Source organism: Oncorhynchus clarkii, chromosome 19 (genome assembly GCF_045791955.1).
Source record: "Oncorhynchus clarkii lewisi isolate Uvic-CL-2024 chromosome 19, UVic_Ocla_1.0, whole genome shotgun sequence".
Classification (NCBI taxonomy): domain Eukaryota; kingdom Metazoa; phylum Chordata; class Actinopteri; order Salmoniformes; family Salmonidae; genus Oncorhynchus; species Oncorhynchus clarkii.
In genome coordinates, this window is record NC_092165.1 from 62,333,953 (window position 1) to 62,348,323 (window position 14,371).

At 45.1% G+C, this 14,371-nt stretch overlaps 1 protein-coding gene across 1 annotated transcript in view; it reads right to left on the reverse strand.

Moving 5' to 3' along the window:
* LOC139375469 (solute carrier family 2, facilitated glucose transporter member 1) overlaps nt 1-13,942 on the reverse strand; it is a 44,210-nt gene extending 30,268 nt beyond the window's left edge. The window contains exons 1-4 of the mRNA XM_071117284.1: nt 13,815-13,942; nt 11,172-11,214; nt 10,832-10,930; nt 3,502-3,662 (exon numbers count right to left, since the gene is read on the reverse strand). Of these exons, the coding sequence (XP_070973385.1) occupies nt 3,502-3,662; nt 10,832-10,930; nt 11,172-11,186 (275 nt within the window). The 5' untranslated portion in view covers nt 11,187-11,214; nt 13,815-13,942. The remainder of the gene's footprint in view (nt 1-3,501; nt 3,663-10,831; nt 10,931-11,171; nt 11,215-13,814) is intronic.
* Between the last annotated feature and the right edge of the window lie 429 nt (nt 13,943-14,371).

A 14,371-nucleotide genomic window follows, 5' to 3' on the forward strand; every position in this document is an offset into this window, starting at 1 on the left:
GGAAAGAGGGATTCAATCAATCAACCAATCAGTCAATCAATCAACCAATCAGTCACTATCAGGATGGAGTTACGCCTGAGGAGAGGAAAGAGGGATTCAATCAATCAACCAATCAGTCAATCAATCAACCAATCAGTCACTATCAGGATGGAGTTACGCCTGAGGAGAGGAAAGAGGGATTCAATCAATCAACCAATCAATCAATCAGTCAATCAATCAACCAATCAGTCACTATCAGGATGGAGTTACGCCTGAGGAGAGGAAAGAGGGATTCAATCAATCAACCAATCAGTCAATCAATCAACCAATCTGTCACTATCAGGATGGAGTTACGCCTGAGAAGAGGAAAGAGGGATTCAATCAATCAACCAATCAGTCAATCAATCAACCAATCAGTCACTATCAGGATGGAGTTACGCCTGAGAAGAGGAAAGAGGGATTCAATCAATCAACCAATCAGTCAATCAATCAACCAATCAGTCACTATCAGGATGGAGTTACGCCTGAGAAGAGGGAAGAGGGATTCAATCAATCAACCAATCAGTCACTATCAGGATGGAGTTACGCCTGAGGAGAGGAAAGAGGGATTCAATCAATCAACCAATCAGTCAATCAATCAACCAATCAGTCACTATCAGGATGGAGTTACGCCTGAGGAGAGGAAAGAGGGATTCAATCAATCAACCAATCAGTCAATCAATCAACCAATCAGTCACTATCAGGATGGAGTTACGCCTGAGAAGAGGAAAGAGGGATTCAATCAATCAACCAATCAGTCAATCAATCAACCAATCAGTCACTATCAGGATGGAGTTACGCCTGAGGAGTGGAAAGAGGGATTCAATCAATCAACCAATCAGTCAATCAATCAACCAATCAGTCACTATCAGGATGGAGTTACGCCTGAGGAGAGGAAAGAGGGATTCAATCAATCAACCAATCAGTCAATCAATCAACCAATCAGTCACTATCAGGATGGAGTTACGCCTGAGGAGAGGAAAGAGGGATTCAATCAATCAACCAATCAGTCAATCAATCAACCAATCAGTCACTATCAGGATGGAGTTACGCCTGAGGAGAGGAAAGAGGGATTCAATCAATCAACCAATCAGTCACTATCAGGATGGAGTTACGCCTGAGGAGAGGAAAGAGGGATTCAATCAATCAACCAATCAGTCAATCAATCAACCAATCAGTCACTATCAGGATGGAGTTACGCCTGAGGAGAGGAAAGAGGGATTCAATCAATCAACCAATCGGTCACTATCAGGATGGAGTTACGCCTGAGGAGAGGAAAGAGGGATTCAATCAATCAACCAATCAGTCAATCAATCAACCAATCAGTCACTATCAGGATGGAGTTACGCCTGAGGAGAGGAAAGAGGGATTCAATCAATCAACCAATCAGTCAATCAATCAACCAATCAGTCACTATCAGGATGGAGTTACGCCTGAGGAGAGGAAAGAGGGATTCAATCAATCAACCAATCAGTCAATCAATCAACCAATCAGTCACTATCAGGATGGAGTTACGCCTGAGAAGAGGAAAGAGGGATTCAATCAATCAACCAATCAGTCAATCAATCAACCAATCAGTCACTATCAGGATGGAGTTACGCCTGAGGAGAGGAAAGAGGGATTCAATCAATCAACCAATCAGTCAATCAATCAACCAATCAGTCACTATCAGGATGGAGTTACGCCTGAGGAGAGGAAAGAGGGATTCAATCAATCAACCAATCAGTCAATCAATCAACCAATCAGTCACTATCAGGATGGAGTTACGCCTGAGGAGAGGAAAGAGGGATTCAATCAATCAACCAATCAATCAATCAGTCAATCAATCAACCAATCAGTCACTATCAGGATGGAGTTACGCCTGAGGAGAGGAAAGAGGGATTCAATCAATCAACCAATCAGTCAATCAATCAACCAATCTGTCACTATCAGGATGGAGTTACGCCTGAGAAGAGGAAAGAGGGATTCAATCAATCAACCAATCAGTCAATCAATCAACCAATCAGTCACTATCAGGATGGAGTTACGCCTGAGAAGAGGAAAGAGGGATTCAATCAATCAACCAATCAGTCAATCAATCAACCAATCAGTCACTATCAGGATGGAGTTACGCCTGAGAAGAGGGAAGAGGGATTCAATCAATCAACCAATCAGTCACTATCAGGATGGAGTTACGCCTGAGGAGAGGAAAGAGGGATTCAATCAATCAACCAATCAGTCAATCAATCAACCAATCAGTCACTATCAGGATGGAGTTACGCCTGAGGAGAGGAAAGAGGGATTCAATCAATCAACCAATCAGTCAATCAATCAACCAATCAGTCACTATCAGGATGGAGTTACGCCTGAGAAGAGGAAAGAGGGATTCAATCAATCAACCAATCAGTCAATCAATCAACCAATCAGTCACTATCAGGATGGAGTTACGCCTGAGGAGTGGAAAGAGGGATTCAATCAATCAACCAATCAGTCAATCAATCAACCAATCAGTCACTATCAGGATGGAGTTACGCCTGAGGAGAGGAAAGAGGGATTCAATCAATCAACCAATCAGTCACTATCAGGATGGAGTTACGCCTGAGGAGAGGAAAGAGGGATTCAATCAATCAACCAATCAGTCAATCAATCAACCAATCAGTCACTATCAGGATGGAGTTACGCCTGAGAAGAGGGAAGAGGGATTCAGTCAATCAACCAATCAGTCAATCAATCAACCAATCAGTCACTATCAGGATGGAGTTACGCCTGAGGAAAGGGAAGAGGGATTCAATCAATCAACCAATCAATCAATCAGTCAATCAATCAACCAATCAGTCACTATCAGGATGGAGTTAAGTCTGAGGAGAGGGACGAGGGATTCAATCAATCAACCAATCAATCAGGCAATCGATCAATCAATCGAGATAAGTATTTTTCTCTAACTTTTCCTAAATTTACACGTTTTCCAGAAATTCCAGTTGGAAGATTCCTGGAATAAATGAGGGAATAAGCCAGAAATACTGGAATCCGTGGATTTCTGGAACGCCTGGGAATTTTGGGAAAGTTACTAGAATATTGCAACACTAGTAGAACCCACCTGCCGAAGAAACACTAGGTAGAACCCACCTGCCGAAGCAACACTAGGTAGAACCCACCTGCCGAAGCAACACTAGGTAGAACCCACCTGCCGAAGCAACACTAGGTAGAACCCACCTGCCGAAGCAACACAGGGTAGAACGCACCTGCCGAAGCAACACAGGGTAGAACCCACCTGCCGAAGCAACACCAGGTAGAACCCACCTGCCGAAGCAACACTAGGTAGAACCCACCTGCCGAAGCAACACAGGGTGGAACCCACCTGCCGAAGCAACACTAGGTAGAACCCTACCTGCTGAAGCAACACTAGGTAGAACCCACCTGCCGAAGCAACACTAGGTAGAACCCACCTGCCGAAGCAACACTAGGTAGAACCCACCTGCCGAAGCAACACTAGGTAGAACCCACCTGCCGAAGGTGTCAGCCAGACACTTGACCCCTAGTGACCCCAGCAGGGCTCCAAAGTCCTTGATGCTGACGGAGAGGGACCACAGGAAGGTCAGGCTGTGATCTGGCATCGACTGATTATGTCTGGACCACCAGGTGTGGTTGAAGAACTCCTCGATGATCTGAGCAAGAGAGGTCATAAATAAAAATGGAAACAAATTGATTTGTCACATGCTTTATAAACAACCGATGTAGACAAAACTAAGGAGATGATTGTGGACTTCAGGAAACAGCAGAGGGAACACCCCCCTATCCACATTGATGGAACAGTAGTGGAGAGGGTAGCAAGTTTTAAGTTCCTCGGCATACACATCACAGACAAACTGAATTGGTCCACTCACACAGACAGCATTGTGAAGAAGGCGCAGCAGCGCCTCTTCAACCTCAGGAGGCTGAAGAAATTTGGCTTGTCACCAAAAGCACTCACAAACTTCTACAGATGCACAATCGAGAGCATCCTGTCGGGCTGTATCACCGCCTGGTACGGCAACTGCTCCGCCCTCAACCGCAAGGCTCTCCAGAGGGTAGTGAGGTCTGCACAACGCATCACCGGGGGCAAACTACCTGCCCTCCAGGACACCTACACCACCCGATGTCACAGGAAGGCCATAAAGACCATCAAGGACATCAACCACCCGAGCCACTGCCTGTTCACCCCGCTATCATCCAGAAGTTGAGGTCAGTACAGGTGCATCAAAGCTGGGACCGAGAGACTGAAAAACAGCTTCTATCTCAAGGCCATCAGACTGTTAAACAGCCACCACTAACATTGAGTGGCTGCTGCCAACACACTGACACTGACTCAACTCCAGACACTTTAATAATGGGAATTGATGGGAAATGATGTAAATATATCACTAGCCACTTTAAACAACGCTACCTTATATAATGTTACTTACCCTACATTATTCATCTCATATGCATACGTATATACTGTACTCTATATCATCGACTGTATTCTTATGTAATACATGTATCACTAGCCACTTTAAATATGCCACTTTGTTTACATACTCATCTCATATGTATATACTGTACTCGATACCATCTACTGTATCTTGCCTATGCTGCTCTGTACCATCACTCATTCATATATCCTTATGTACATATTCTTTATCCCCTTACACTGTGTACAAGACAGTAGTTTTGGAATTGTTAGTTAGATTACTTGTTATTACTGCATTGTCGGAACTAGAAGCACAAGCATTTCGCTACACTCGCATTAACATCTGCTAACCATGTGTATGTGACAAATAAAATTTGATTTGATTTGATTTGACTAATAGTGAAATTCTTAACTCCGGGCCCTCCCCAACCATGCAGAAAGAAAAATATAATAAAAATGTACAACGTAGGTGCACACAGGTCGAACTAAACATTTAAGGTGACAACGGCGGGTCTCGTTGGCAATAAATTAGTTAAAAAAATTGTGAAATCAAAGCTTACCCTGAGTTCCAGTGTTGTGTTGGATAGTCATAGCCAGCTAGCTAACATAGCATCCCTCTGTTTGAGAAAACATTTATGTCTCTGTGTGTACAGTAAGTATATGGAAGCGGGTGAGAACCATGAGCCTCCTAGGTTTTGTATTGAAGTCAATGTACCCAGAAGAGGACGGAAACTAGCTGTCCTCCGGCTACACCATGGTGCTACCCTACAGAGTGCTGTTGAGGCTACTGTAGACCTGCATTGCAAAACAGTATCTTTTAATCTGTGAATATATTTAGTCTGGTTTTATCTAAAAAGGACAACTTTTTAAGTGTATCCCTTCCGACTCTGAGGAGCCACCAATGCTATATACACGGGGTACCAGTACCGAGTCGATGTCCAGGGGTACGAGATAACTAAGGTAGATGCGTACATATAGGTAGTGACTTGACAGGAAAGATGATAAACAGTAGCAGCCGGGTATGTGATGAGTGAAAAGAGTTCAAAAAGAGTAAATGCAGATAGTTCAGGTAGCTATTGGTCAATGTAGCTATTGGTCCAGGTAGCTATTGGTCCAGGTAGCTATTGGTCCAGGAAGCTATTGGTCCAGGTAGCTATTGGTCCAGTTAGCTATTGGTCCAGGTAGCTATTGGTCCAGGTAGCTATTGGTCCAGGTAGCTATCGGTCCAGGTAGCTATTGGTTAACTCTTTATCAGTCTTATGGCTTGGTGGTGGAAGTTGTCAGAATCCGGCTGGTTCTAGACTCGGTGCATCGGTACCGCTTGCCGTGCGGTAGCAGAGAGAACAGTCCATGACTCGAGTGGCTGGAGTCTTTGACAATTTTTACGGCCTTCCTCTGACACCCCCTGGTATAGAAGTCCTGGAAGGCAGCTCAGCAGTGATGTACTGGGCTGTACGCACTACCCTCTGTAGCGCCTTTCTGTCAGATGCCGAGCAGTTACCATACCAGGCAGTGATGTACTGGGCTGTACGCACTACCCTCTGTAGCGCCTTTCTGTCAGATGCCGAGCAGTTACCATACCAGGCAGTGATGTACTGGGCTGTACTCACTACCCTCTGTAGCGTCTTTCTGTCAGATGCCGAGCAGTTACCATACCAAGCGGTGATGTACTGGGCTGTACGCACTACCCTCTGTAGCGCCTTTCTGTCAGATGCCGAGCAGTTACCATACCAGGCGGTGATGCAGCCAGTCATTATGCTCTCGATGGTGCAGCTGTAGAACGTTTTGAGTTTCCGAGGGCCCCAAGCCAAGTCTTTTTCAGCATTCCGGAAGAGGAAGTGCTGTTGTCGTACCTTCTTCACAACCTTCTTGGTGCTTGGAGGACCATGTTACTTCATTAGTGATGTGGACACCAAGGAACTTGAAGCTCTTGACCCGCTTCACTACAGCCCCGTCGATGTGGATCGGGGCGCTCTCGGCCCTCCGTTTCCTGTAGTCTTACAATCATCTCCTTTGTCTTGCTGACGTTGAGGAAGAGGTTGTTGTCCTGGCACCACACTGCCAGGTCTCTGACCTCCTCCCTGTAAGCTGTATTATCGGCATCGGTGATCAGGCCTACCACCAACCTGTTGTCAGCAAACTTAATGATGATGTTGGAGTCGTGCGTGGCCACGCAACCGTAAACGATTAAGGAAGCCTTGTATGAGCCAGAACGACCCATAGGTCAGGAGCCTCTCTCATGATTCTGTAGTGTGAGGCAGCTAGAACGGCCCAGAGGGCAAGAGCCTCTCCTGATTCTGTAGTGTGAGGCAGTCAGAACGGCCCATAGGACAGGAGCCTCTCCTGATTCTGTAGTGTGAGGCAGTCAGAACGGCCCAGAGGGCAGGAGCCTCTCCTGATTCAGTAGTGTGAGGCAGTCAGAACGGCCCATAGGACAGGAGCCTCTCCTGATTCTGTAGTGTGAGGCAGTCAGAACGGCCCAGAGGGCAGGAGCCTCTCCTGATTCTGTAGTGTGAGGCAGTCAGAACGGCCCAGAGGGCAGGAGCCTCTCCTGATTCTGTAGTGTGAGGCAGTCAGAACGGCCCAGAGGGCAGGAGCCTCTCCTGATTCTGTAGCGTGAGGCAGCCAGAACGGCCCAGAGGGCAGGAGCCTCTCCTGATTCTGTAGTGTGAGGCAGCCAGAACGGCCCAGAGGGCAGGAGCCTCTCCTGATTCTGTAGTGTGAGGCAGTCAGAACGGCCCAGAGGGCAGGAGCCTCTCCTGATTCTGTAGCGTGAGGCAGCCAGAACGGCCCAGAGGGCAGGAGCCTCTCCTGATTCTGTAGTGTGATGCAGTCAGAACGGCCCAGAGGGCAGGAGCCTCTCCTGATTCTGTAACGTGAGGCATCTTGATGTATAAGTACACCATAGAGATCCTATTAAACTAATGTTCTAATATGTAATTCTTTGAAGTGGACAGGACACTAGTCAGAGAAAATTACATATTATAAACCTTATTATTAGACAATATAAAGGCTCAAATATGCTTATAACAAGTTATGAGGCATTATACCATTAAAGCATTATAGAAGAGATGTTAGCAGCTCTCCAGGTCTCCCTTATAATAATAATAATAACAATAATAATAACAATAATAATAATAACAACAACAATAATACCAAAAATAACCATAATGACAATAACAATAATAACAATAACAATAACAATAATAATAATGACAATAACAATAATAACAATAACAATAACAATAATAACAATAATAACAATAATAACAATAATAACAATAATAATAACAATAATAACAATAACAATAACAATAACAATAATAACAATAATAACAATAATAACAATAATGTATAAAACTTCTGTATTAAACTTGACGACATAATCTCAAAGTGCTTGTAAAGCAAAAATAAATAACAAGAATTCATTGTTTAAGAAATATAGGTTACAACAGTGGCTAGATCAAGTCTGTTTGAGTGTTTGTTGAAGCGTCCAGCAGATGGACAGCCGTGGTGATGAGAGGATCGGGAAGCTACGGTGCCTTCAGAAATTATTCACACCCCTTGATTTATTCCCCATTTTGTTGTGTTACAGCCGGAATTCAAAATGGATTAAATATATGTTTCTCTCACCCATATACACACAATACCCCAATAATGTCAAAGTGAAAACATGTTTTTAGAAATGTTTGCAAATGTATTAAAAATGAAATGCAGAAATGTCTCATTTAAGTATTCACACCTCTGTGTCAATACCTTATAGAAGCATATTTGGCAGAGATTACAGCTGTGAGTCTTTCTGGGTGAGTCTCTAAGAGCTTTCCACACCTGGATTGTGCAACATTTGCCCATTATTCTTTTAAAAAATTCTTCAAACTGGTTGTTGATCGTTGTTAGACAACCATTGTTGATCGTTGCTAGACAACCATTGTTGATCGTTGCTAGACAACCATTGTTGATCGTTGTTAGACAACCATTGTTGATCGTTGCTAGACATCCATTGTTGATCGTTGCTAGACAACCATTGTTGATCGTTGCTAGACAACCATTGTTGATCGTTGCTAGACAACCATTGTTGATCGTTGTTAGACAACCATTGTTGATCGTTGCTAGACAACCATTGTTGATCGTTGCTAGACAACCATTGTTGATCGTTGTTAGACAACCATTGTTGATCGTTGCTAGACATCCATTGTTGATCGTTGCTAGACAACCATTGTTGATCGTTGCTAGACAACCATTGTTGATCGTTGCTAGACAACCATTGTTGATCGTTGCTAGACATCCATTTTCAGGTCTTGCCATAGATTTTCAAGCATAATTAACTCAAAATGTGTAACTAGGCCACTCAGGAACATTCACTGTCTTCTTGGTCAGCAACTCCAGTGTAGATTTGGCCTTGTGTTTTAGGTTAATGTCCTGCTAAAAAGTGAATTCTTCTCCCAGTGTCTGGTGGAAAACAGACACTCAGCTTTTCCTCGTCCGCCTGTATATTTGTATTGACTGGGTGTATTGATACACCATCCAAAGTGTACTTAATAACTTCACCATGCTGAAAAGGGATATTCAATGTCTGTTTTTTATTATTTTTTACCCATCTACCAATAGGTGACCTTTGTGAGGCATTGGAAAACCTCCCTGGTCTTTGCGGTTGAATCTGTGTTTGAAATTCACTGCTCGACTGAGATTAGTGGGGTACAGAGACGAGGTAGTTATTCAAAAAGTCATGTTGAACACATGTTGAACACTGTCAGCAGCTCACACAGAGTGAGTTCATGCAAATTATTATGTGACTTGTTAAGCTAAATTTGACTCCTGATCTTAATTTAGGCTTGCCTTTACAAAGAGGTTGAATACTTATTGACCGAATACATTTCAGCTTCAGTTTTAATTCATTAAAAAAATCCAATCAAAATTAAAACATAATTCCACGTTGACATTATGGGGTATTATGGGTAGGACAGTGACGCAAAATCTAAATTTAATCAATTTTAAATTCAGGCTGTAAGACACAAAATGTGGAAAAAGTCAAGGGATTTGAATATTTTCTGAAGATTGTCAGTGGAGGTGGGAAATGGTGGCCAGCTCTGCATGTCGGCAGGCGGGCAGGCAGGCAGGCGGGCGGGCAGGCGGGCAGGCAGGCAGGCAGGCAGGCAGGCAGGCAGGCAGGCAGACAGGCAGGCAGGCAGGCAGGCTAGCTAGCTCCACATCATCAGGGCATCTCCCCCCATGTCTCTTCTCTGTATTGGGAGTCTTGTGATGAAGTTTGAGCTCCCCACAGAGTACAGCCCGTTCCTTATGTCAGAAGTATCCTCCTGAAACAACGAAAAACTCTGAATGCATAGCCTCCTCTTGGGTCAACGTTGGTGAAAAACTCTCTATAGGTGTTATTCAAATGAAAACACACTTGCTAGCTACCTTTAGCTAGTCTGTTGACAGCGCTAGATTTTCATCAAGGCAGGAATCCAATGAATGACATCAAATCATTATCTGCACTCATTTAGCTATTTGAACATTTAAACGTTTATAAAAAAAAATATTGACATAAAAACGTAGGCGCCATGGCAACTATAGGCTATTTACACAGAGAAAGACGTTAAACATTCCGCTCAACGCCACGCCACTCCGCGTAAATAAAGAGGTGTATAGCAGATAGTGTTGTACCTGGTCACTACCTGACAACTCTAGTGCAGACTGATTAAAATGACTTACAGATGTCCCTGAACACTTTAATTATTACACGCAGAGAGAGCGGGAGAGAGAGAAAGAGCGAGAGAGAGAGAGAGAGAGAGAGAGTGGGAGAGAGAGAGAGAGAGAGAGAGAGAGAGAGAGAGAGAGAGAGAGAGCTGTCTGAATTGCATCAGCCCAATCACACCATCCTCCTATAAGTCAGATGGATTTCATTATAAGTACCTGTGCGCAAACAGTAAACCATCCAACCCTGCTTGCCTAGCAGTAAGACTGCCTGGGCCTGAATAGGAAAGTTGCATGGGATTGTCAAGTTTATTCAGTGTTTTATAGAAGCTGTGAGATGTTTGCATGCGGCTGGATGGGATGCAGGTACTACCTGGCTTCCCAGTGCTCTACCCACCCTCGCGTCATCCTGCTACCCACTCGGAGCTCACCATGGCTCTGCCCTTCCCACCCTCCCTGCCTGGTTCTCACCCTGGTTCTGCCCTCCCCACCCTCCCTGCCTGGTTCTCACCCTGGTTCTGCCCTCCCCACCCTCCCTGCCTGGTTCTCACCCTGGTTCTGCCCTTCCCACCCTCCCTGCCTGGCTATCACCCTGGCTCTGCCCTCCCCACCCTCCCTGCCTGGTTCTCACCCTGGTTCTGCCCTCCCCACCCTCCCTGCCTGGCTCTCACCCTGGCTCTGCCCTTCCCACCCTCCCTGCCTGGCTCTCACCCTTGCTGGGGCGTTGACATTGCCTGTGTGGTAGCCGATCTGGAGGGAGCCGAACACAGCTGCCAGGATGGAAGTCAGGAGCGTGGCGGTCATCTGGCTCTGGTCAGGACCCAGTCAGTCAGGGAGAGAACACACAGGGGTTAAAGGTCAAGGGTCCGTTTACACACTGACCAATCACCTTGGGCCTAGCCATGGCACATGACCTCTAGTCCAACGTAATTATCATTAACTGTACTGTCTCTCACATATATATACTACCATATTCTGTAATCTATACCTAAATAACCAAACACACTAATCCTGTTTTCAATCACATGATTTTCAAAAGCAGTGAACTAACCTCCTTGGAAGCCATTAGGTTGTGCGAGATGTGATGTCACTCCCTGAGGAAAGAAGATGTAGCCTTTGTTTCTTATCTGTGAGTCAACACTAAGTTGGCACTTAGAACTCAACACTGAGTTGGCTCTTAGAAGTCAACACTGAGTTGGCACTCAGAAGTCAACAATGAGTTGGCACTTAGAAGTCAACACTGAGTTGGTACTTAGAAGTCAACACTCAGTTGGCACTTAGAAGTCAACACTGAGTTGGTACCTAGAAGTCAACACTGAGTTGGCACTTAGAAGTCAACACTGAGTTGGCACTTAGAAGTCAACACTGAGTTGGCACTTAGAAGTCAACACTGAGTTGGTACTTAGAAGTCAACACTGAGTTGGTACTTAGAAGTCAACACTGAGTTGGCACTTAGAAGTCAACACTGAGTTGGTACCTAGAAGTCAACACTGAGTTGGTACTTAGAAGTCAACACTGAGTTGGTACTTAGAAGTCAACACTGAGTTGGCACTTAGAAGTCAACACTGAGTTGGCACTCAGAAGTCAACACTGAGTTGGCACTTAGAAGTCAACACTGAGTTGGTACTTAGGGTGAAGTTGCCCAAAGATGCTGATCGGTCAGTTTAGTATTTTATACTAATAGTTAAGGTTAGGATTGGGGGAGGGGAAACTTCACTAATGGTTAAGGTTAGAATTGTAGGAGAGGAAACTTCACCCTGGAGCACGAATTTACATGTACACTGAGTCTACAAAACATTAAGAACACCTTCCTAATATTGAGGTGCTCCCCCTTTTGCCCTCAGATCAGCCTCAATTTGTCGGGACATGGACTCTACAAGGTGTCTAAAGCGTTCCACAGGGATGCTGGTCCATGTTGACTCTACAAGGTGTTGAAAGCGTTCCACAGGGATGCTGGTCCATGTTGACTCTACAAGGTGTCTAAAGTGTTCCACAGGGATGCTGGTCCATGTTGACTCTACAAGGTGTTGAAAGCGTTCCACAGGGATGCTGGTCCATGTTGACTCTACAAGGTGTCTAAAGCATTCCACAGGGATGCCGGACCATGTTGACTCTACAAGGTGTCTAAAGCGTTCCACAGGGATGCTGGTCCATGTTGACTCTACAAGGTGTTGAAAGCGTTCCACAGGGATGCTGGTCCATGTTGACTCTACAAGGTGTCTAAAGCGTTCCACAGGGATGCTGGTCCATGTTGACTCTACAAGGTGTCTAAAGCGTTCCACAGGGATGCTGGTCCATGTTGACTCTACAAGGTGTCAGGCGTTCCACAGGGCTGCTGGTCCATGTTGACTCTACAAGGTGTCTAAAGCGTTCCACAGGGATGCTGGTCCATGTTGACTCTACAAGGTGTCTAAAGCGTTCCACAGGGATGCTGGTCCATGTTGACTCTACTAGGTGTCTAAAGCGTTCCACAGGGATGCTGGTCCATGTTGACTCTACAAGGTGTTGAAAGCGTTCCACAGTTATGCTGGTCCATGTTGACTCTACAAGGTGTCTAAAGCGTTCCACAGGGATACGGGCCCATGTTGACTCTACAAGGTGTCTAAAGCGTTCCACAGGGATACTGGCCCATGTTGACTCTACAAGGTGTTGAAAGCGTTCCACAGGGATGCTGGCCCATGTTGACTCCAATGCTTCCCACAGTTGTGTCAAGTTGTCTGGATGTGTTTTGGGTGGCGAACCATTCTTGATAAACACGGGAAACTGCTGAGTGTGAAAAACCCAGCAGCGTTGTAGTTCTTGGCACAAACCGGTGCGTCTGGCACCTACTACCCTACCCCCGTTCAACGTCACTTCAATCTTTTATCTTGCCCGTTCACCCTCTAAATGGCACACATACACAATCCATGTCTCAATTGTCTTCCCACTGATGAAAGTGAATTTAACAAGTGACATCAGTAAGGAATCATAGCTTTCACCCGAATTCACCTGGTCAGTCTATGTCATGGAAAGAGCAGGTGTTCCTAATGTTTTCGTCCAGTCAGTTCCAACAAGGAAATCACACTGGACAACCATGTGTTAAATCACAGGGTTGGCAGAGGAATGTTTATTAACACTGGCTGGTCTGACAGAGGAACACTTATCATGACGGGCTGGCCGTTCATCAGGTGGTAATATGGATAAAACAAATCACATTGATAGATCGTATCATTTACACTACCCGATCAGTGGAAATTGGCTGGTAGATTTGACATCCGGTACTATAGCCAGACAGCCTACAATAAAACACAATACACATAATATCAGAAACTGATTATACTATACTAAGTTTTCTTCTATTATTGGTGCCAAAGTAATTTCATGATCACAAAAATCAGATTATTTTTGTTGTTGTTGGTGTTTCTACAATCAGATATTTAGGTAATGCAAAGGCTACAGTCTACAGTATATCGTCTTCTGTCGTAGGCTTCACGAAGTGAGCGAAGGCTGCAGTCTACAGTATATCGTCTTCTGTCGCAGGCTTCACGAAGTGAGCGAAGGCTGCAGTCTACAGTATATCGTCTTCTGTCGCAGGCTTCACGAAGTGAGCGAAGGCTGCAGTCTACACGGAATAAGTATTGTCAAGCTCTCCAGCTGGATCTTTGTGACACAAAACCTTAACTAACATCCCGTAACCTCCCGAAAAGAGTCTTACCTGAGCCGTGCGGTGACCTGGGCTTCTTTCCCTTCCTAGAAGCCTAAAATTGATGATACAATCAGTAATATTCAGTTATTAGTCCTTGCTGTTCTCACTTCTCCTGTGAATGTCCTGTGTTTGTCCGCTCTTCATCCCTCTCCTTCATCCCTCGTCCCCCCCGTTACCCACAACCCCCCTGCTACCCCACCAACGGTGTAGGATGAACTTGTCCCTGAACAATGATCTTGGGTCAGCTTTGCATACTCCCCACTAATGGTTAAGGTTAGGATTGATCGAAGGGAAGCTGATCCTAGATCTGTACTTAGGGAAAACATAGCCCATGGGAACAGTGATGAAGTCACATCCAGCTGGTGAATTTGGGGAAGGCCTGAGAGAATGGTACAATGGCAGAGCTGGGCCTCCAGTGGTCAGAGGGAACAAGCAGAGACTCCCCCCTCCCACCCCGGCCACCCTGGCTGGGACACTGGGCATACAGTATGTAGAGGAAATGTACCATATTGTACTTGTTTCACCCTGGCTGATCTGTCCATTGCTAAACGAACAACACAACAATC